The sequence below is a fragment of the Thamnophis sirtalis genome, unplaced genomic scaffold (genome assembly GCF_051295495.1).
Source record: "Thamnophis sirtalis isolate CommonGarterSnake01/CBP01778 unplaced genomic scaffold, rThaSir2_p1.2 scaffold_5, whole genome shotgun sequence".
NCBI lineage: Eukaryota > Metazoa > Chordata > Lepidosauria > Squamata > Natricidae > Thamnophis > Thamnophis sirtalis.
In genome coordinates this window covers 78,700,536-78,725,224 of record NW_028261385.1, presented here as the reverse complement: position 1 = coordinate 78,725,224, position 24,689 = coordinate 78,700,536, and the positions used below count along the sequence as shown (strand labels likewise).

At 38.9% G+C, this 24,689-nt stretch overlaps 1 protein-coding gene across 7 annotated transcripts in view; it reads right to left on the bottom strand.

Annotated features, from left to right (window-relative positions):
• The window catches only part of CCDC171 (coiled-coil domain containing 171), a 274,987-nt gene that overhangs the window by 70,182 nt on the left and 180,116 nt on the right, over positions 1–24,689 (bottom strand). For 4 of the 7 annotated variants that reach the window (XM_087716106.1, XM_087716100.1, XM_087716101.1 and 1 more), the window contains one exon: positions 19,227–19,495. The exons of 1 other annotated variant lie outside the window; for it this stretch is intronic. In XM_087716106.1, the coding sequence (XP_087572232.1) occupies positions 19,286–19,495 (210 nt within the window). In that variant the 3' untranslated portion in view covers positions 19,227–19,285. Of the gene's footprint in view, positions 1–74; positions 685–19,226; positions 19,496–24,689 lie in introns of those variants that run through there. 2 more of the 7 variants (XM_087716103.1, XM_087716104.1) reach the window with 2 other exon arrangements.

The following is a 24,689-nucleotide window of genomic DNA, read 5'->3' as shown; positions in this document are numbered from 1 at the left end:
GCAGTCGAGTCAGAGGATATGGAGGGGATGCCTGGGTTACCATCAGAGCCGGCGGAAAGCTCTGAGGAGCAGGAGGATTCAGACTCAGATGCAGAACAGGGCCCATGTACTCATGCTCAGTTGGAAAGACAGCTGTTTTGGGGGCCTGAGCTGAGCTAGGGGGAGAAACAGCTGGGCCCTGTCCCAGATGCACGTATGCACAGATAAGTGTGGAGAGGACAGTAACGCTGGGCTGAGAGCCAGCTATCCAGGAAAAGAAGGAGACATTAACAAGCCCCCTCCCTGGCTGAGATATGAGGAGAAGGGGTGTGGGAGGCGTGGTTGTCGGAGACATCCATTCATGCTCCAGAAGAGTTACCTCCAGCAGATTCCTTGCCAGCATTTCCTTGCCACTAACCAGGTTGGTCAGGACTCTTTGTGTTGGGATTGAAATACTAATTGAGGCTCCCTGAGGAAAACTCAGACTCTGCTGAGTGAATCACCTATGAATGTGTGACCTGGAGCTTTGTCAGTGTATTCTAAATAAAAAGTGGTTTCTCCTCATGAGTAGGCTGTTGAGTGGGGCTTGTGAAGGCTGGGTCATAACAGGGTGTGGGAAACCGAGCAGAGACTGAAGTTGCCAGAAGCCCAACCTCAGCAGCTTCAACAAGGTCCTGAGGGATGCCTTTGAAGAGGTCCATTCAACTGTTGGTGAGAGAGAGAGATAAAGAAGGAGAGATTTAGCAGGTTGAATTGGCAACCCCAATTTCTATTCCATCTCAAGCCACTTAATAGTTCTTTGAGCTACCCTGCCCCCATATACAACAACACACACATATGCATTAACATAGTATATGACCATGTACTTTCCATCAGAATCATATCATGATTTCATCAACAAAGGCCCTAACCACATTTTGTGAACAAGCCCCTTTTTAATATTTGGTAGAATGTCCCTGTCTCCTTCTCCATCTTTCCACTAGTATTCGTCAAAACAACAACAACCGAAGTGAATTCTGAATTCCCACATTTCTGAACTTAAGGGTGTCTGTATCAGACTTTAGGATGAAGCAGAGAATGAAGTATGAAGACTTCTTCCAGATCTAGAAATCCTTGAATTGATCTCTAATTTCCTATAGCTTCTCTAAAATGCTGCCTGAAGAATTATGGGAGCTGAAGTCCATATGTTTTAAAGTTGCCATGGTTGAGAAATACTGTTCCATAGCATTCCCTTTCATGGTATATCTACTGACAGAGAAACATTACATTTGTTGACTTTTGCAACTTATGAGATGTTCCCAATACAGGTATGATCCTGCTGGTGTTTTTTTTCTCCAATTTGGAACGGACTTTTGAAACTGACTATTTTAAAACTCTACTTGATCAGATTCTCGACTAGGTGTGCCCAGTCCTATTTCTATGCTGCTGCCTGTTGCGTCACGGTTTTTCGTCTGTATTTCCTTGTGCACAACAGAATTTAGGGTGAAGCAGAAAATGAAGCATGAAGGCTTCTTCCAGATCTAGGAACCCTTGAAATTATCCCTATTGTCTATAGCTTTTATAGCCATGATGGTGAACCTATAGTAGGTGTGCCAGAGGTGGCATGCAGAGTTCTCTCTGATGGCATGTGAGCCGTCACCCCAGTTCAGCTCCAATGCGCATGCGTGCACACCTCCCACCGGCCAGCTGGCCTTTAGGTCTCTGCTGTGCATGCGCGAAAGATGGGGCATGCAGGGGGCTCATGCATGCATATGCAGGGGGAGCAGGGAGACAGGTGTGGACGCATGTGTGTGCATGTGTTGGGGTGGCACATGTGTGTTGTGCAGGGGAAACATGCAAGGGTACATGCATGCATGGGGATGGGCCACATGTGTGTGGGGACGCATTGCATTTTTGGGGTTTGGGCACACACACACGCTTTGGGCACTTGGCCTGGAAAAGGTTAGCCGTCCCTGTTCTATAGTATTTTAAAATAAATCTTGGTATTCTTTGAACCAAAAGTCTGAGCTTTAGTGATCCAAACCAAGTTTTTTCTTTTCTAGAGGAGACTTTGTGAGATGGTGTTCAAAAGGTAGCATGCTCTGTCCTAATATCACTTCTGATGGACTTCATCATTCTTTCGTGAGTTGGAGAACAGCTATCCAGGTAGAGAAAAATATGTTTCTACATAAATTTTGAAGCATGATCTGCAGTTTAGATTTCATTTCCCCAATATAATACAACACTTGTGGATCCTTGTTCCTTAGCAAAGTGTATTGTTTCCTCACTTCTGCTTTGAGGAAGAGAGGAAAAAAAGGAGGGAGATTACACAGCATACCCCATTAACTTGTCTGGAGTCAATTGTCCTTTCGCTATTCCTCTTCTCCAACTGCCTCCATCAGTATCTGTTCTATGTGGCAGTTAAACATTAATGACTAGTTATAAAAAATATCTTTGGGGTGTTAAGTTAATTTTCCAGCTTCATCTCTTTTTAAATGTAACAAGCCTATGAGATTACAAACTTGCAGACAGAAATTATTTTCCTCCTCATCTGTATACAAGATCTAAAAAATACTGGATGTGTTATCAGATACAATAGGACAGCGATGGCAAACCTTTTTTGGCTCGCATGCCATAAGCGGGGGGAATGCAGGGGGGGTTGTGCGTGGGTGTGCCGCACCCATAATGCAATGTGTGACACCCCCCAGCGCGCATGCATGCATGACAGGCACAACCTCCCATCTTTTGCATGCTTTTTTCGCCCTCCCCAGGCTCCAGAGACTTTATAGGAGCCTGGGGCGGGAGAAAACAGCCTGCCCCCCACTCCGAGGCCCTCCGGAGGCTTCAGGAACTTCCCTAAAGGCTCCAGAGGACTAAAAACAGCCCTACGAGCAAACCAGAAGTGACTTCCGGTTTGTCCATTGGGTCATTTTTCGTCCTCCGGAGCCTTCAGGAAAGCCTCCGGAAGGTGCCTGAAGGCTCCAGAGGACTTAAACCGGCCCTATGAGGTTTGCCCAAAGGGCCGATTTTTTGCATTTTTTGAGCAAGTTGGAATTCTGGAAAGTCCATATATCATCTGGATGAGAAGCAAAATGTCTTCAAAGAAAAGAAAAAAAAAGTCCAGTTGCCTCCTGAAAAAGCACTTTTGGGACAACCATGACCTGGATGACTCAGAATCTCCATAGACTTTCACCAGGGGTGGGTTGCTGTCGGCATTACTGCCAGTTTGGTGTGCGCGCAAATTTTGCCTGTGTGCACCCTTGCTTTGTGCACACATGCACATTTGCACATAAATAGATCTGTGCATGTGCAAAATGTTAAAAAATTAAAAAAATGACATTTGTGCAATAAAAATTGTTCCGCGCATGCACAGAACTGAAAATCAAGACAGTGCTGCAATAGGAGAACCAGTTTGGGGGCATGGTAGGCCTGGGTTTTTGCCGGTTCCAGTGACCGAGGCCATCAAACTGGTTGGAACCAGTAGGAACCCACCACTGACTTTCACACATCTTAAAGTGGTTGAGGTTGACAAACCCTGCTCTAAAGCATTAAAAAAGCCACACTGCAAAAGTCATTGTACCATCTTTCTGTTTAATATATAGAATATTATCAAACATGGAATCTATTTTACCAATGATTGAGGGAAAGGGATGGAGATTAAGAATGTAAATTTGTATTGTTAAGCAAATTAAATATCCAGATAACACGATATTTATTAAGCAATAAGAAATGTATTTAACAGAAAATCAATTTAAAAAAAGTCATTGTACCGATTTGCATTTTGTATACATTTTCGATATGCCAGTCTTGCTTAAGCTATGTATGGATTGAAGGCAATTAGGCTTTAAAACAAAGCCCAATTGTTTTATATCTTTTATCAAGTAGCAGTAGCTAGGCAACTTTGGAAAATTCCAGTCATCTCTGTTTAGTAATAGGCTAGAGGAATCACGGGAGATTCTGACTAAAAAGGCAAATCTTTTAAAAAAACACAAATGAAAGTAACAACAAACTTCTTTGTATTATTGTTGGGAAAGCGGTAGAGATGCAGTCAGTAAGAATTGAGCTTGAGACTTCACAATCTTTTACTCATTTTATCATCACAGCATGGTATATGTTGTTCTGTTGTTGATGGGTATATCCTACCTGGCCCAATATTGTAAATTAATTTACTGAGCCCATTAATAATCGACAAAAGTTATGTCCACCTTTAAAATTAGTATTACAGTTCAGAATCAAAGTGAAAAGGGTGTTCTTCAAAGCAGATCACAAAACATTTGATTTATTTTGGTCCTCACATCCCTGGTGACCAAAGACCTTCAAATCAATTGTAGACTTTGTAACTTCATACAAGTAAGTACATCCAGAAGACAAGGTGCATCTTTTCACTTTCGCTCAGGAGTAGAAAAAAAAATTTTTTTTTTGAAAAGTGATGCATGCATTGTATTGGCATTAGATCTCTGAAGAGCAATCAATCTAGAATCAATTCAAGAACCTACAGATACAACCTATCTGTTCTTGTTCATTCACAATGATGGGAAAGGTTTAATTAATATAATATATATTAGTCAATGCTTTCCTTTTAAACCTTACCTTTACCTATTAGTCGATCAATAAGTATTTTAATCTTTCTCCCCTTTTAAACATGTTTATTAGTCTCATAGAATAAGGACAGCAGATTTCACAATCATTAATTGCTCTTATCAGCCCTTTTGGTTTTCCAAACATCAGCAGTTTCTATAAAGGCTACTTTTATCTTCATACTAAATTACCTTGTTCTTCTTCATCACTTAGCTCTGGAGGCACTTAGTAACAGATGAGAAGCAGGTCCATTAAACCTAGTACAGCAACTGATTTAACAATGAGATTTTTTTCTGGATTGCAACAATGGGAAGACCCAAAGCTGTCCCATCACAAATTTCACTTTCTTTTTTGCATCCTCTTGTTTGGATGGCATAAAGACAAATCTTGCTCTTGTCAAAATGCCAACCTGCCATTACATTTCTCTCCGGCATAAGGTTGGGGGTTTACACAGAGTGGCCTCATTTGTGCATCCCATTTGCAATCCAAAATATGGGATGGCTATTCAGATTTCCACCTAAGATTATTACAGACCATTTACCAGTAAGGACATCTGGTAAATTTCAGCAGTGGGACAGAAAAGTTGCCTTTGTGTCTTCTAGCTGAGCAAAATTATAGCAAATATAACCATTTATGGAATTTTTGGGCGGTATTGCTTAAAAAAAAGCTTGCTGTATCATAAGAGTCCAGGTGGTAACACAATGAAATATGTACATGGTGGATCTGGAATATAATAATAAAAAAAAGGAAAATGAAACCAGAAATGATTTGGAGTTCTCAGTTCCAATTCCTGTTCAGTTCATTACGCTTTCTCAGTGATCTTGGGCCAATCAATGTATTTCTCTCAGTCCAACCTACTTTTTCACATGTTGATTGTGAAGATACAATCAGTAACCCTTACAGCAACCCTGTCCTGGATTCTTTGAAGAATGGAGCACAAATGGGATCAATCAGGCCCTCCCCAGATGGTACTTTCCAGGTGGTTTGGATTTCAGTTCCCAGAATATTCAGCCAACACATCTGGTGGGTGTCAGAAGAGGCTGTGATAAATAGATATATCTACCTTCAAGTGAATACTATTTTATCCATTATTTGGCACATTATCTCTGGAACTTTAAATGCTGGCTACCCTCAAAAGTAGAAAGCTTTGAGGCAGAAATCAGGGGCTCCTAATTTTTCTTGAAAAATAGCTGCTTCCCCAGATATTGTCAATAGGAAAGAATATATAGATCAGAAAAAAGGAATGCAGTGGCTCAGTGGCTAAGACGCTGAGCTTGTCGATCAGAAAATTCGGTGGTTTGAATCCCTAGCATTGCATAACAGAGTGAGCTCCCGTTACTTGTCCCAACTTCTGCCAACCTGGCAGTTCAAAAGGATGTAAAAATGCAAGTAGAAAAAAATAGGAACCACCTTTGGTGGGAAGGTAACAGCGCTCCATGCGCCTTTGGCATTTAGTCATGCTGGCCACATGATCATGGAAATGTCTTCAGACAGCACTGGCTCTTCGGCTTTGAAATGGAGATGAGCACCACCCCCTAGAGTAGGGAACGACTAGCACATATGTGCGAGGGGAATAGGCCCAAGCAAGACAAGTGTGCAGAATATTTCAACCGATCCTAAAGTAGAAGGGAGTCTGAGGTGGATAAAAGACGTTGGGTAGCAGGAAATATCTATACCTGGAGAGAACACGACAGTTAGGAGATGCCACACTGCTGTCACAAAACAGCCAACAATAATATATTTGCTTTGCAGTGGTAAATTGGGAATTCAATATTAAAATATCACTGGAAAGTTGCTGTGGTTTTGCAAACGAAGTAATAATTGGGACAAAAAATACCCAATTGATGAAAAATCTTCCCAAAGACTTTATAAGAAAAGAGCAAGGTGAACCAAAAAGTCTCTGCATGTTACACAACATGTATCACTTTTCCAGCTGTTGAAAAATTAAAGGTATCCTGGGTTTGAATGGTGCTTGGACTGTCATTCCACACATCAAAGACAGTTACATCATCTTGTGGTGTCTTTAATTCTCCTTTGTTTTATAGCAGGGAGGCAAGATGACCAGGCAAATCAGAGTTGGAAAAGTTAGTTTGACATTCTGCTGAAATTCCCATCACTATTGGCTATCTTTAGATTTAGTGGATGGGTGGTTAAATGAAATGAGGAAACATAGGCATAAACCACGAATGGGGTTTGATCTCATTCACACAAGCTACAGTGTGAACTAGAATCTATATATCAAATTTGTTTAATACCTGAAAATTGTGACTATTTGAATATAACCAGTGGACACAAATCACAATTTGGCTTATAGTGTTCATGTTATAGTCTACTTTGGCTTTAATGGTTGTTATATATCTGATCTTGCTTTTAAGAGCTGTTTAACTACAAGTTCAAGGTGGAACAGATGAATAAACATATACATGAAACATGTTTAATTATATTCATTCCTACTAAAGATGTTAACTAACTTATTAACTCTTCCCGTGTACAATATCTTGTTTGTATTAGCTCCATCCTTCTTGGTATCATCTCAAAGCTATCTTGGGTCTGTTTTGGATGGCTTAAAAATAAGCAGGCCTACAAGCGGGAACAGGGCTTCATTCTCAAAGCAGAGGTGGTATTCAGCAGGCTCTGACCAATTCTGGAGAACTGGTAGCAGAAACCTTGAGTAGTACAGACAACCGTTGAATACCACCTCTGACTGGCCCCGCCCCCATCTATTCTCTGCCTCCCAAGTCTCAGCTGATCGGGAGGAAATGGGGATTTTGTAGTAACCTTCCCCTGGAGTGGGGTGGAAATGGAGATTTTACAATATCCTGCCACGCCCATCAAGTCACACCCACCAAGCCATGCCATGCCCACCAAGCTACACCCACAGAACCGGTAGTAAAAAAATTTGAATCCCACCACTGTTTCAAAGGGCTCTGTTTCTCAACTTTAGTGTTGCACTTTAGTTTTGCTAATATAAATCTTACTCGTACAGTCCAAGTTGTTTCTTGCCAGCCTATTTACTGAGCTTTTTAGTATTTTTCCTTGCTTTGAGGACGGAGTCCAGTTACGGTAGTTTCTGCCAATATCTGACACTGCTTCTTGAAGTGTTTTCTTCATTCTTTTCCAGTCTGCTTTTACTTTTAATGTAATCTTTCTTTACACAGAATCTGGATCGTTCTATTTCTCTCTCTTGGAAATTCCAGATCCAGTGAATCACTTCACAGCAAGCTTCATCTCTGTCTCAGACATCCTTCAGGATGTGCTTAGCTGTTTCTGCCTGTGGTCTTCTTTGTCCCATCATGTTCAATCAGTCCTCCTGACTGTCCAACATCAATTCCTGCACATGTGGCTTCTTCCTTCAAAGAACATAGTCTACAGCAGTGGTTCCCAAACTTGGCAACTTTAAGACTTGTGGACTTCAACTCCCAGAATTCTCCAGCCAGCAGAGCTGGCTGGAGAATTCTGGGAGTTGAAGTCCACAAGTCTTAAAGTTGCCAAGTTTGGGAACCACTGGTCTACAGGCATATATGCCAGTTTCAGCATAACTTCCAAGTCTACCACCGTACACACTTCTGGTTGCATACATTACTATTGATCATTGGTTGGCTAGCAGGAGATGGTCTATTTTACAGGGAAGTACTTGCATCTAATTTTAGCCCAAATACCATCAATCAGAATAGAGCAGAAGGGACCTTTGAGATCTTCTAATCCAACCCCTTGCACAGGGGTGTCCAACTTGCAGCATCACATTGTCATGTGATGTATCACTTTTTCTCCATCACTAAAATGGGGATGAACATGGCCAACACATGACGCCTCTGGCTGCAAGCTGTGAGTTTGAAACCCCTGCCCTACACCATTTCAGACAAGTGACTTTCCAGTCTCTTCTTAAAAACCTCCAGGGATGAAGCACCAAAACCTCTGAAGACAAGCTGTCCCATTGGTTAATTCTTCTGCCAGAAAGTTACTCCTTAATTCCAGGTTGTTTCTCTCCTTGATTTAGTTTCCATCCATGGTTTCTAGTCCTGCCCTCTACTGCTTTGCAAAATAAGTGGCAACCTCTCAAGTACTGTAATACTGCTATCATGCCCTCTCCCATAGTCCTTCTTTTCACTAGACTAGTTAAATCCTGCAACCGTTCTTCATATGTTTATGTCTCCAGGCCTTTAATCATCTTTGTTGATTATCACTCACCAAGGGCTGAAATCCTCACCAAGGGGTGAGGAGTAGAATGACAAAGTTGCTGCTTGCCAGCCTCTTAAAACCTCTCTAGAGACAAACATGGGAAGGAAGAATTTGTATTTTCCAGATTCTCCTCTGGGAGGTGTTTTTCCACAACCCTATTATTTTTTTTAAAAAAAAAACATGCTATGGGAAAGAAAGACAGCAGACATAAAAGAAGACAGGGGAAAACTAAATAGGAGCAAGTTTCAAAAATGAAACATGCTGAATTTCTGCAGCATCTGCCATCTGTGGGAGTTTCTTAATTTACGTCTACAAAGAAAGGTCTTCCTAATTCTCTCTGTGCTTTCTTAGCCAACGTTGATGACATTATTGTCTTGCCCTTAAAATGTTTGATGCAGAAAACTATCTGGAAAGAACTAAGTTTGTATTCTCCCAGTCTACATGTTGAACCAGAACTCGTTGTTTAACTTTATATGGAAAAGTTCTTGCAGGCTGACAATAGGAAGAACCTTTCAGTGATTAAAAGAAACTTCCTTTTATGGGGTCCAGCACCAAAAGGAGAAGGGACCATCTCTTGCCCCTTACAACTTACAAATCTTTATAATGCAATTCTTTATGGCTAGTAGAAAACCTTCAGACACTTTTTCAAATAACCCTAACAGTTTAATCTGTACCCTTCAAGGAGTCCTGCTGTGTGTATTAGATGAGAGAGAAACATTGCGATTGAAGCGGGAACAATCTCTGGCTTCAGGTTGGCCTTCTCTTAAAAAGTAGCAGAAGACGGGGAATTTTCTTTATAGAAAATGGTATTGCAGGGATCATGAACCTCTATTCTTTCTTAACTTAGACAGAAGCGTCTTTCTCGATGGGAACTCTTGGATGAAAATGCACACAAATCCCTTTTGCAAAACGTGATCTGCTAACGTAGCCATTTGACTTTACTTATGTTGCAAAGGGGCAGCGTTGATTTTAATTTATAGCAAATAGATCAGGCTGGGCTTTTCTTGAAAGGTCTTATTCATCACTTCCTTTTAAAATTTACTCTTAGTGACAATCTCAAACCAGATCAGTCAGGGTGTTCTCCCTTAGGTTTTAAGTAATTTGTTTGGAATCTCAACAAATCTAATATCCCAATAGTAATGTTCATTGATCTCACTACCTTTCCCAGTGTGGGGACTAACCAATCAGTCACGTCTACATGCATAAACCCCGAATTGCACAAATACTCAGAAAATAGTATGGAAGAATCAATGTTACTACAGAGAAAATATTTTCTGCCCATGAAAACATATGTACATCAAAATGGATTCAAAATTTCCCAAGTTTCTTAATATATCCCCAGGCTTGAGGATTGTTTGTTTTCTTTGTTTTGTGAGCTGTGTTATTTTGTTACTTCTTTAATCTTGTTGTGCACACACCTTTTGGTGAGATGGGCGACTATATAAATTTGATTAATAAATATAGCAATAGCAATAGCAGTTAGACTTATATACTGCTTCATAGGGCTTTCATCCCTCTCTAAGCGGTTTACAGAGTCAGCATATCGCCCCCACAGTCTGGGTCCTCATTTCACCCACCTCGGAAGGATGGAAGGCTGAGTCAACCTTGAGCCGGTGAGATTAGAACCGCTGAACTGCAGATAACAGTCAGCTGAAGTGGCTTGCAGTACTGCACCCTAACCACTGCGCCACCTCGACTCTTCTAAATATAAAAGCAATCTTGTATATGTAAAAGGTTAATAGTAGAGAGATGTTTTGGTTGTGTTGATGTTGGTGCAGAAACTGCACAATGCAGAAAACTGTAGCCTTCCAAATGTTTTGAACTACTATGACTACAATACAATGCTTCTCTACTGGCAAGCATTAGGAAGTGAGACTCTGACTATTTGGAAGCTCGAAAGTTCTTTATTGATGAGAGATTGAAATATGAATTGTTTGTTCTTTGAAGTGACACATCTCCATTCCAAAAATCTACTCACACCTGTTTGAATTATAGTTTCCCCATCTTAGATATGAATAGTCTCTTTTCTTTCACAGTCTGGATTTTTTTTAAAATCAAAAATCTTGGATGTTACTTGAATGTATCTACTGTTTTGTACTCTCTACAGTTTTACCTAACACATATTTGTATAAGCACGTTTCCTAAAGGTTATCTGCACTTTTTTTTAACTTATATAAACATTTTTATGCTGGGCCACTTCCATTCCCCTGTATGCAAGGTTGGATCAACATTGCAAAATTTGGCTGGTGCCAATTAAAATATGAATTGGACAAATTTCTTCCCATATCTAGAAATTCATCATCTCATTATGGTGAGAAATTAAGAATTCATGTACTGTACACTGCAGCTAACAGGAGCAATTTGTCGTGTAAGCATTGGCATTGTTCAGAAGACACATTGAACTGAACAAAGGGAGAACAAACTGAATAAAGTTGGAGATGGAAGAGAGATAAAAAGGATTATCTCACAATTGCTAAAAAGGTGCATATTCAACTGAGCTGAAAATTGATCATGGCTAAGACCCTGAGCCTGTCAATCAGAAAGGTCAGCAGTTCGATGGTTCGAATCCCTAGCGCCACATAACAGAGTGAGCTTCCGTTACTTGTCCCAGCTTCTGCCAACCTAGCAGTTTGAAAGCATGTAAAAATGCAAGTAGAAAAATAGGAACCACCTTTGGTGGGAAGGTAACAGCGTTCCATGTGCCTTCAGTGTTTAGTCATGCCAGCCACATGACCACGGAGACATCTTCGGACAGCGCTGACTCTTAGGATTAGAAACGGAGAAGAGCACTACCCCATAGAGGCGGAAATGACTAGCAGATATGTGCAAGGGGAATCTTTCCCTTTCCCTATACTTTTATGTTTTCAAATGAAAAGAGCTATATAATTTTAATCCAGAAAATCCTTGGGTACCAGTGCTGAATTTTAATACATCATAGCAAGGGAGTTTTCAAAGAGTGGTGTAGTGGCCTAGAGGTGAAGCTCTTGCCTCATAATCAGAATGGTGTGTGAGTTCGTTCCTAGGTAGAGGCAGATATTTCTCTCTCTGGGCACAATGAGAATATATCTGCTGAACAAAACTCTGCATTCACGACAGGAAGGGGATCCAACCAGTAAACACTATGCTAGATCCATTCAGTTGCTAAGACTTCACGCCGCAAAAGATTATGGGGTCATTAAAAGTTGATGATAGCAAGAGAGTTTGCAACACACACACACACACACACACACACACACACACACACACACTAAAAGTTGATGATAGCAAGAGAGTTTGCAACACACACACACACACCTGCAAGGCAGAACCAGATATAATTTACTTTCCCATGTTTGGGGAAACGACAAGTGGCAGTACAACCAGAATAAAATGGATGAACTTTGCACTGTGAAAGCCATTTCATGATCATAGTATCACTTCGGCATGCTAGCATGTTGGGTTATCTCTTTTAGGAAACTGTGAAATACAATTTTATTTCCTATTTTTGGATTTTGTTTTGCTTTGCCTGAGGTGTCGTGATGGCCCAGTGGGTGAGATGCTGGGCTTGTTGACCTGAAGGTCGGCAGTTCGAGATCCATGTACCAGGGTGAGTTCCTGTTCTTGTCCAGCCCCTGCCACTAGCAGTTTGAAAACATGCAAATGTGAGTAGATAAATAGGTATTGCTTCAGTGGGAAGGTAATAGTTTTCCGTGCCCTTCAGCATATAGACATCACAGAAACTGTCTTTGGCCAATGCTGGCTCCTTTGACAAAGATAAGCACCATCTCCTAGAGTTGGACAAGGCTGGGCAGAGGAAACCTTTACCTTTTGCTTAACCATAGGCCTTTATATCATGGACGATTAAGAATGATACTTCCAATTTAGCTATCTAAACCAGCTCTCTTCAGACTGAATGCCCCACTCTCACAAATAAATTCCCAGTAAATACCACCCTGACTGGCCCCTGCCCCCATGTATCTCTGTCTGCCGAGTCGCAGCTGGTCAGGAGGGAATGGGGATTTTGCAGTAACCTTCCCCTGGAATGGGGAGGGAATGGGGATTTTACAGTATCCTTCCCCTGCCATGCTCACCAAGCCACGCCCACCTAGCCACACCATGCCCACCAAGCCACACCCACAGAACCGGTAGTAAAAAATGTTGAATCCACCACTGACCTGAATTCACATTCATAGCTATGCTGGCTAGAAAAGATAAGTCATGCAGAAACCCAAACATCAGGAGGCACTAGATTAGAAGCTGATACAAATCACTAAAACATTTCCCTCTTGAAATAGTAGAGAGCCTTGGAGGTGGGAGAGGGGGTGGGGAGAGAAACAGAACAGATTTTTTAAAAAAAAAAAATCCTTGCATGTTGTTTTCTACCTTTTAAGGCTGCTCTCACAGAGATGGCTCCTAAACACAATTCTCGAAATACAATAGTTACGTGAAGACTGGAATCAAAGGCTGCTTTGTCACTGTGTTCAGATAAAGAGCTGCCACTTCCTGATTTTTTATTTCTCTTAGTGCTGATTGCTGTCACTTCTGAATGCAGAAAATCCATACAGGGACAGAGGTCAAATGCCCTTTCTTTCTCTTCTTTTTTTCCCCAGACTATCTGAAAGCACAGATAGTCTCTGTAATCAGGTTTCAGGAATCTCCAAGTTTTTTTTTTAGTTTTTTTTAAACAATTGTAGTGGATCATTACTTGGGGAACATGTAAGAATTCTTCACATAATCACATTTATCATTTGAAATAGCTTGGAAAACTGGAAAAAACTGTTGTACTACCAAACAGAAGTTTCCTTACTACGTTGTCTCAAACATAAGATGCTAATTCAAGCTACATTCAGGCTACATTATCTTGGAATATTTGATTTAAGAGACTTTAATCTTTATATATTTTAGTATACCTTCATTAACATGAAAAACATGTTGCCTGAAAGGATAGCTACAGTATTTTGTTTTATCACTCTTTTTTTTAAAATTCTCATTTGAACTTGCATTAAGTGTTACCAACTATGTGACATTGCAATAAAACTGTAGCTTGGTTGAAGAGAGCTCTACCATAGAATGAAGAACACAGAATGACTGGATTCTCACATTACAGTCAGCTGTTCTTTGATTATTGTTTATTAAGCCACAAATGGCTGGATTTACATTACCTGATATATTATAAATTTAGTTTTATAAACCAGTGGCTAGTTTCAAGTAAAAACCAAACAAACCATTTTTTGACTATGTTGATGTGTGAATTCATTGTCTCATAATCTTGTTATCTATCATTTCAGCTTATCATTTGATCCGAATTCAAAGCCAATAATTGCATCCTTACTTAGAGATTCTAATTCTGTTCTTAATATGGTGCTTAATATTGTTCCAGCCTTTTATTTATTGCTTACACTCATCAAATCCATAGCTGAACATTTGAGACCTATTTAAGACAAAGTTGTTCCTGTGAGTCTATGAAAGCTAACTCAAAAATATATTCCAATGACTTCAATGAGGCTTATTCTTGGGAAGCTAATTAGAAGATGCTCTTCTGTTTCCCAGGTGTATTCCTGGTTTAAATAGAGGCGACAGAGATTTTGCAATCGCCCTTGCTTGTGGTTAGATCATCTCATGATGATTTCTACAATTTATCATAATCAAATATAAATTGCTTTTAAAACCTGACAGCGGGAAGCTATTTCCTGTAAGAAAAGGGATTTTTAAAAATTGCAGACATAACCTAACAGGTATCACAAAAACTAAAGATTGCATTCAATTATCTATATAGAAAATGTGTACAAGCAATCACAAATTGAATGCTCTTCTAATACTTTAATTGCCTAATCCTATACTTGCCTACTGAGAACTCATTAGAAGTGGGTTGAGTGGGAGCTTATATCAGCCAGGAGCATACTGTATAAATATGGAGCCTAGTAGCTTCTTTAGAAGTTTCTTTGGATGCACACAAACTAATATGCCAATACAAAGTTTGCATTTCTTCGTGGCTCCCTTTATTCAGTACAAGAACAGCGCCATGTATCAAAAATAAATGCATTTCCTTTAACAAGAAACTGGTTGTTCTAAATTTCCTGACAGTTAGAACAATTAATCAGTGGAACAGCTTGCCTCCAGAAGTTGTGAATGCCCCACACTGGAAGTCTTTAAGAAGATGTTGGATAGCCATTTGTCTGAAACAGTATAGGGTTTCCTGCCTAGGCAGGGGGTTGGACTAGAAGATCTCCAAGGTCCCTTCCAACTCTGCTATTGTATTATTGTATTATTATTCTGAAAAGCATGTGTGGAGCCCTAGTAAACAGTGTAGATTAGAAAACAAGTATGCTAGCAATATGGTAAAAACTTTGGCGAGTTTTGAAACTAAGCCTGGAAACAGAATAAAAATTACTTTATTTCAAGCCTACTTTTGTGCTAAATCCAACCTACTGCATTGCTAAGATATAATATGGTCAAATCTACTTCCTTAAAATGCTCTTCCATTCTGATTAATTTCATTCATCGGCCTCCCAATTTACAATTCACATGGTGCTTATATACAGCCATGTTGGAACATACAATAATTGTTTCTTGACTGTGTGCATTCAGAAGAAAGAAGCTATTTGAAATGCAAAACAGATTAAAATCTTATGTAGCCCAAACCCAGGGGTGAAATCCAGCACGTTCTGACAGGTTCTGGAGAACCGGTAGCAAAAATTTTGAGTAGTTCAGAGAACCGGCAAATGCCCTACCTCTGGCTGACCCCAGAGTGAGGTGGGAATGGGCATTTTGCAGTATCCTTCCCCTGGAATGGAGTGGGAATGGAGATTTTTCAGTATCCTTCCCCTGCCACACCCACCAAGCCACACCCACACAACCAGTAGTAAAAAAAATTGAACTTCACCACTGCCCAAACTTAAAAATTAAATAAAGGTGTGGAGAAGTTATTGTCAACTAAAATAAGGATGCTCATTAAAAAAAATGTTTTCTAAATGTTCTGAAAATTTTAGTAAATATAACCTTATTAGAATTATATCAATTGGGCCATGTCAATTGACATAAAATAGATCCATGATATTAACCGATTTGATAGACACTGTGGTTGAGAAAGCTTCAAAAACATTGCTTGTTTTCTAGTAGGCAGATAAACTGGACACAGAATGAGCTTAGACATTGGATATGGTACTTATCCAATTTCAATTATTATTCAAACTTAACTGGGTTAGTTTTAGTGGTGCATGTTAAGAACCAATTTTAAAAACGAATCAATGACGTGGAATTGCAATTCTAATTTCTGTTAAGAAATGCTAGCAAATCTTTTCTGTGTAAGAATTTTCCCAATCTTATGAAAAGTACTGCAATCTTTCGTTATATATAAGTTACAGCTGCATGAAAAAAAATACATGTTAAACTTCTTGAAGGAGTACAGTACAGTTTTATATACCTTTACTGGTATGATCAATCAAGTACAGGTAGTCCTCGACTTACTACCACAATTGAGCTCAAAATTTCTGTTGCTTTGTGAGACATTTATTAAGTGAATTTTCCCCTGTTTTATGACCTTTCTTGCCACAGTTGTTAAGTGCACAGAACTATACCTACCTACCTACCTACCTACCTACCTACCTACCTACCTACCTACCTACCTATCTTGAAGGCATGGGGAGAAGTATGCATGTGAGGGAATGGACAACATAAGTGAAATGAAGTAGGCTCTGCCACTTTTGCACATGCTCCTAATATCATAGTGGTAAAGAGGTAGGGCTTGTGTCATGCTGTTGGGACACTTGTGTTGTTATTTTGACCAAACTGTCAGATTGTGTGGACCTGATGCCTATACCTGGCTGAATAATTCTGTGTGTAGTAAGATTTAATGGTGAGTTCGTTTAATAAATGTGTGTTTTCTATTCACAGGGTTGATAAGTTCTGAATATCATCACTGGTTATATAAACATCTAAGCATGTCATGGATTAAAAAAAATGATGATAGAATTGTGATTTTATTACATTCTGTGCATTTATAATAATTAATTTTTAAATGCGGAGCTAATAAACTTGACATCTATACACAAATACACACACACACACATCTCCTAAATTTTGATCAGAATGCTGAGATCAGAAAAGAGGAAAAAATATTGGGAGAGAGAATTTTATATATGAATTCATGAGTATAGATATATTTTGTATAAATAGCAATATAAGCAGAACTGTGCAAATCCTAATTTGGTAAGAAAGCATTGCTGTGAGCAGCAGGGAATAAAGCAATGGGAACAAATTTTATTCTTGAGTATACATGTTTCCTTGGGAAATGCTGTGATAAAAAGATCTAAGATTACTGCTCTCATGTCTGTTCTGTGATGTAGCTGTAACTACTTCCAGAGAATATTAGCTGTGATCACTTTGCTTTGTAAACTCTCTGTTAAAAATATTAAGACTCATTGCTTGTAAAAGGTATATCTATCCATACACTCCTTATGCATTTCCAGTGCTCTGTAAAAAAAAAGGCAAACCAGATCTGTTCCAATTCTCCAAAACCAATAATGTTTAAATTATTATGTTGATTTTAATCTCAAACTGTGAGTTATTATACAGCTGATAAGTAAATCTTATCAGACTTCCATCTTATACCTCCTTTTTAAAAAAGCCTAACTATATACTATAATTAAAAAAATGAAAAACAGCACAAAACAAAGCATGCTAAAATTCCATGTGGAAAAGATAAGCAACCTCTGATTGGAATAACGCATGTTACTTTTTCTGGTTTTTCTCTTGGTAGAAGGAAAAAAAATATTGCCTTAAATAGACCAAAGATAACATGTTATGAAGAGAGACCTTTTTTTTAAAAAACAACAACGATTTGCTCATTTTTTAAATGAACACAGTTGCAACTGCAGGCATGAAAACCCTCTTGATATCTTAAAATAAGAAATACTTGAAAAATTTCAAAGTTCTACAGAGTGGCTTTGGAATTACCAGTCAGGAATTTACATGATTTTACTGATAGTGGTGGGTATATTACATATGCAAATTTATTGTCTTCTGGGATGATAGGACAAAGACAAATGTTAGCAGTCAGGTTTACGGAATCAAACCCTACTCTTATCAAAGCATGAGAAATTACAAATTCCACCAAGCACAATGTTATTTTTCTAATGTTATCTCTGATCTATAATGAGAAGCAATCTAACGTATAGATTTTGCATTCAATAACCCTGTCAAAAACTACATCACACATCAAATGTTAATGGCGCTGGGGAGTTGGGGTGATTAATACCATAACAAATAGTATATATTACAAAATTTCTTTTGTTCTTTCCTCACAATGATGCATACAACCAGAATTTAACCTTTAAGGGTTAAAGAGTTTAATCAATGTCAATGTCTGATCTTCTGAAGGCAATAAAGAACAGACTGTCTAGCGATACCCAACAGAATATCACTTTGTCAAGCCACAAAGCGCCCAAAAGCTTGTCAAGTAAGTTACCAGAAACCTCTTTGTGGTTAGAACTCAGCTCCTTCCTGCTTGACCTATTATTTGATATTTGACCACTTGGTTGCAAGACACTTGCTCTTTCCAGCTGAAATGTCACTGGGGCATCTTGTCAGCTCCCCGACATCTTGGCCTGACATACAATTTTACTTTTGTGTGCTACAAGGCAGAAAATGCAGGGCAATGGCCTTGTTTTAAATTCTGTCAGCATCAAAGATGGGCGTCACTCTTGGGTCCTACCAACAACAACAACAACAAAGAAAAGGAGCTTATTTTGAAGGTCAGAGCAGCCATTACTTTAAAGTCTTGAAACTCGGACTAAATTTATTACCTGTGATGCTGGCTTGAGAACTGCCTTTATTAAAGCACATAAACACGTCCTCTCCAAATCTCCCTACACCATTGTTTCTACTTCCTGATCAAATGCCGACTTGATAAAAAAAAGGCGGCCGTTAGGGACCGGATTCTGCACTTAACTTGTTCAAATGGGCAAGTGGTATCATGTAGCTTTACAAGGCGCAACCTGACCTTCTCACATTGACCAGGAGTGACATAATTGTGCAGGAGGAGAAGCAGTCACATCATTTCTGTTTTGCACAACCTGCTTAAAGTTTGCAACTAAATGCTTGTCTTCAGTTGAGCTGACAAGAGAGAAGAGAGGGCTCAGTGAACCATGGCAGGACTGCCATGAAATGACAGGAATCATTGGCATACATTTCAAATAGCTCTCTCAATCCTATTAAAGTATTGCAGCCCTGTTTTAAAATAGACAAGTATGAAACAACTTTGATAGATAGAGAATAAAATGGCTTATTGATTTTTTTTAAAGTCTGAGGAAAATTACCCCAAATGTGTCATTCCTTAACATTTAAAAATATATTACATAAAAATGAGCTACCACAGTAAATGAAAGTTTTTTTTAAAAATGACCCTTCTACTATGCTAGCCATGGGATGTGTGGCATGTGTGAACATGGCCCCCTCCTTCCTCCCATGAAGAATGTAAAATTAACGCCATAGAAATGCATAGAGAACAAACTTCAATTCAAAGGCTAAAAACATCCTAATAAAATCGGACTTTAATTAATTCTCTTTCGGCTGCTTACAAAATGACTAGATTCTAGCATCCATTTGGCATTGCTCTTTTGGCAGACATGACATGCAGGTTTGAAGGAAAGGATGATGAAATTGGAGATCTATTATGTGCCAAGGTAAAAGGCAGATCATAATCTGATTCGGACTTCAGTGGCAAAAACCCTGGAAGACAGCCTTGATCTAGCTGGGGTAAAGAGCTTGACACAGTAAGGATGCTTGAAGCGTTTCGTGAATCCTGGGGAGGGAAAAGACAACAAAAACATTTTCCATTAATTGGTTCATAAAAACAGTAGTTATTATCTCTAGAATGTAGTCCTTGTTTAGCAATTGCCTCATTTAGCAATTGTTTGTAATTATGATGGTGATGAAAAATAACTTTACAATCAATCTTCACATTTATAACCTTATTGAGTTTGTAAAGCAAAGGAAAAATGAGGTGTGATGGTAAGCATGGACTGTGGTTTCATTTAATGACCAAATTCCTGGTCCCAATTGTGGTCAGTCAATGAGGACTACAGGAAATATGCATAACTTTAAGTCCCACTGATTTTAAAGGGGTGTAAGTATACTGTATGTATCTATTGACTCTGCCCATTAATAACAACTTCTAAAAGTGCAGTTGGTTCTTTGGCTTATATGATGCTTTGATGACATACTGTATGTTCTTTTTAAATATTTGAATATAGTTACAAAGTCTGCTGTCATGAACTGGTTTATCTGTACATCTGATTATCTGGGTTTCTTAAATTTAAAGTAAGTCTCATAAACAATAAATAAAAACAGAAGTGTTTTCTGTTTTGAAAAGGTATCAAGAAATGGTTGTGAGATTTAAATATTTACCAGTTTTACCCTTCTTTGTCTGGAGTATTTTAAAAGTTGTCAATAACCATCTTTTGCTTTTCATAAGGACAGTCCTGTATACTTAAGAGTCCATGCATAGTAAAAGAAATTACTTGCAAACTGAATTCCTGTTTAGAAATCTCTTGTAAAACTCAAGCAAATTTTCCAGATTGTATATTGATGCTCTTGGAATACATCAAGGGTTGTGACTTTAAAAAAAGCTGTATCCAACCTTACTGGCTCCATGGACTGGCAGCAGTGGCGGTGGCAGCAAGGGAGATGGTTTCCTATCCTAGCTTCTGCGAATGAAGCTTTGCGTACACGCCCGCCACTTCCATGGACTAGTTCCCAAAGGGCAGTGGACCGGAACCAGTCTGCGGACCAGGGATTGGGGACCCCTGCTTTAAAACATATAACCTCAAGACAAATATATACACAGAAGAATTTAAAACAGACCAGTCACAATGCACCATTGTTGAAATGCCATGGCTTTGGTGGATTAAATAAATAAATAAAGTTGTTAGATATAAGGCTATATTTGGAATTCTGGGAGATTTTTTTAGAGTTTTTTTTCCTTCCCATTCCCATTACTGTTACTGGGAAGAAGGGAAAATCAATGGCTCTATCTACCACATAGTTCAGCAATTTTCTTTGATGTTGGTTCTTTGATTTCCTGATATTACACAAGGTTATTTTGGAGCTGGGTGGAAGTTGGACCTTTAAGACCCACCTATATAGCAGCAATTTCAAAAGGTTACCGCCAGGAGATACTTTAAAAGTAGTCATACTTTCAGTTCTGCAATGATTAAAAAAAGAATTTATAGACAAAATAGAAACACGCAGTCTTCGGGACAGCTGGATTTTAGTCTAACAGTGCCTAGCTATGCTACTCTCATCAAAGTCAGGTATTTGCACATTTGTCCCAAAGGTGGTTTCTCAGGAGGCAACTGGACTTTCTTGTTTCTTTTCTTTGAAGACGTTTTGCTTCTCCTCCAAGAAGTTTCTTCAGCTCCTTTGGGACAACCATGACCTGGATGACTGAGAATCTCTGCAGACTATTTGAACATTTATTATTTAAATCAGCAAGTTTTATGCATTTAGCTGAACACTTCAGCACAATATCAGAAAAACAATAAAAGAAAAAGATTGGGATGTCTTCATTTACTTTGAGTGAAGAATGAGCTTCTATACAAATGTGTGGTGTATTTTAAATGATGCTGCAGAACAGCAATGAAGCTAAATGTCTTGCTTAAGTAAACGACATCAATAAATAGTAGGAGCTAAAGGTCAGCTAAATGTGCATGTTTGCTGGCACTATTGTCTCTTCAAATCAACCTTGCTTATCCTGCGGGTTAAAGGACATTTTGGGGCTCACATTTTTTCCCTCCTCAAAAACCAGACTTTTTTTTTTTAAGAAACGAAAAAGGGAAGACCAGGAGGGAATACTACAACAACAACAACAACAAAACCCCAACAACCTCAAAAGTCCAAAGAAGGGGAGAGGTTAAACAAAAATCAGGTTTCCTTGGGGAGCCACGCTCAACAAAAGTATGAAACATAATGATTGGCAGCTAGTCAATAGAAATAGAAAAGGATTCAACGTTTGATAGAGATGGGGATGGTGTGGGGGTGGACGGAGAGGTGGCTAAGTTTCTATTCTATGGTCAGGTTGCTTCTCCTAAATTGCTCAGGTAGAATTAAAAAACATGGGATGAAGATCAGGGCTACTGTGACCTTGGCCATTATTAGCCCTCACTTTCTTTAATAAATTGAAGTGGACTGGTGCAGGGTGCAATAAAATTGTTGCCTATATTGGAATAACTCAAGAAATCCATCTCTGGATTAAAGTGGATGATTTGTTTCCAGTATCCTTATTTTCCTTTGCTTTTTAATGCACTTAGATTAGTTGTAGAGAAGCATGCACCACTATCTGAAGGGTTAATATGCTGGGAGGGTTTTTACTTTTACTGAGACAATTGCTTTTACTGATAAATAGTCTCCAAGGATAATAGTAGAGCAAATACTGTAGACCAGCCCCTTTAACAAAAACAAAACAAAACAAAAGGCAGCCAAACCTATGTTGATTGCCTTATAAATGTAAATGAACGTCTAAGGTTCTTAAAAAGATTGTACGAAAAGGAGCACAGAGGGAAGGTTGTAAGCCACCTGGAGTCATCAGTGTGTGAGCTGAGCAGCCACATACATTTGTTTAATAAAATAAAATAAACTTGTTTTTAACTGATTCTTAAAAAGCTTCTTTGCATTTGCTGCCTACATTTCCAGCCATTGTATCCAAAGGCAATTTTAGGAGTTGGGTCTCAAGACATCCGGAAGAACCAGATTAAGAATGCTGGTACCTTATCTTGAATATTCCTTTGTTTTGCTTCTGTTCAGGTTGGGTACTGTGGCAGTATATCATTCTCGTTAAGCATCTGTTCAAGATCTAGGCATTTTGTTGTTTCACAGAGTAATAATACTTGTGGAAGCTCAGGTGAGGGATTCATTTGTGAAAGATCTGAAGAGGCAAAAGTTTTGCTGCCCAGATCATAATCGGGATCTTTAATCACCAGGCTCCAGAACCCTTTACGGAGATGTGTGTCTGTCTAGTGCCCTTCTGGCGGTCTAATTTTTGTCAGAGCCTTGGAGCCCGATGTAGATTCTCGCTTTGGAAGGAAGAAGGGAAGGGGGAGCGTGGAGCAAGAATGAAAGATGATATTTACATTCACTTTGCCAAACATTAGCATCTTTTTGTCCAATCATTTGAATTCAGAAGAGTTAGGAAAAAACAGCTTAGAGAACAAGGGTTGACACTCCAGTGTGAAATCTTAAGGTGCTGGAATGCAATGAGGGAGAAAGTGAGACCGAACCACATTTCAACTCCCTAACTGGGCTGCAGCATGCGTGAACTTTGTGACAGGTCTCTGTCTCTCAGCCACAGTTGAATAGCTCCTGCTGACACTCAGCTGTCAGATAGCATCCCCTTACTATGCCCCTAACATGCTCTACAGCTTCACCCAATTAACTTGCTTTCACTTGACATTGCAGCAAAGAGCTTCATAATAGGTGGTCAAGGTGCAACGGTGCCTGCTTGCCCTCTCCCTGTTCATAAACGGCGAGATGTTTAACTATCTTCCTTTTTTTTTTTGCCATTTTGCTTAGAAGCAACATGACAGTGATGCACCGACTGAAGTGGGCAAGCAAAGCAGGGTAACTTCAAAGCACATTGTTCGAGCTTCCTTGTAAAGGAATCTCTCTCTCTCTCTCTCTCTCTCTCTCTCTCTCTCTCTCTCTCTCTCTCTCTCTCTCTCTCTCTCTCTCTCTCCCTCTCGCACGCGCACACACACACACACACACACACACACACACACACAAACACACACCGCCCCAAAGCAGGAACTCTAAACCATCAGAAAGAATTTGATTATTAAAAATAAAGCTTAGAGGAAACTTTGCTGAAAATTAGAAAAAGACACAAGAGGATGGGGAGAAGGCTCAAAGTAATTATTTCCTATAGTAGTGTTTAAGTTTAGTTTTTAAAAAAAGATACATGTAATTTATATGTTTCTATTCCAATCTTCTTACACTAGAGAAATCAGTAGGTATTTAAATAATGAATGTTATTATACATGCCATTGTAAGTCAAAAGAATAGGACTCTCTAAAATACATATCGAAGAAAGTAAATGTGGAACATAAAGGAAATATATAATATTCATTAATTTAAATGGCATCTCTTAAACAGATATTAGGATACTTAATTTTTTTTAGTTGCCTGGATAATTCTCCCGCTCTCCGCAACACACATATTTTTTAAAAAGAAAAATAAGAATCATGCAAATAATTGTGTATCTTATGTCATGAACAGCAGAGCCATGTATTAAGAAAGCTATAAAAGAATATATACCTAGGGCAGTATAATACACATCAGATTGTAGATGAACAACGCTTTCCGAAAGTTTTACCAGGGTAAGATCTTAAAAAGATTTTAGTTGCTGAATTTGGAGAGGGGGGTAAGAAAGAGAAGAACATTATAGTCAACCCAAATTATCATAATTGATCAGTTTGGATGCACACCGATCATCTCTATGCAACTTCCTGTGTAGCTATGTTTCTTTATATAGTGAAGATACCCATTTTCCACACAGTTCTTCTGAAATAGTTTTTTTTTAAAGACCTATTATTTATTTATCAAATTTATATGGCTAATCTATCTCACAAAAGTGGTTCTATTACAGCCAACCTTCCAAAACAAACTTAAGTATCAGGTGTGTAAACTAAGTAGATCCAAACTTATAGCTTAGTTCCTTTAGAAAATTCTAATTCTAGTCAATGAACTACATAAGTGGGTTCTGAATTGCAGACATATTCAAAACATCTTTCTATCCCTGCTGTGTACTATCTATAAGTTATCATTCTATGCTCACAAGCCAAAATATCTAGTTTCTTTATTAAAATTAGCTATATTTAATACTTCATAACAGAACTTTGGCATCCGGAGAAATGGGGGGTGCTCAATTGGAATGTTTTCTCTGGTGAAAAGAAACAATAGCACTTACAGTGAATCTTTGATAAACTGCTATGGTACTTAGG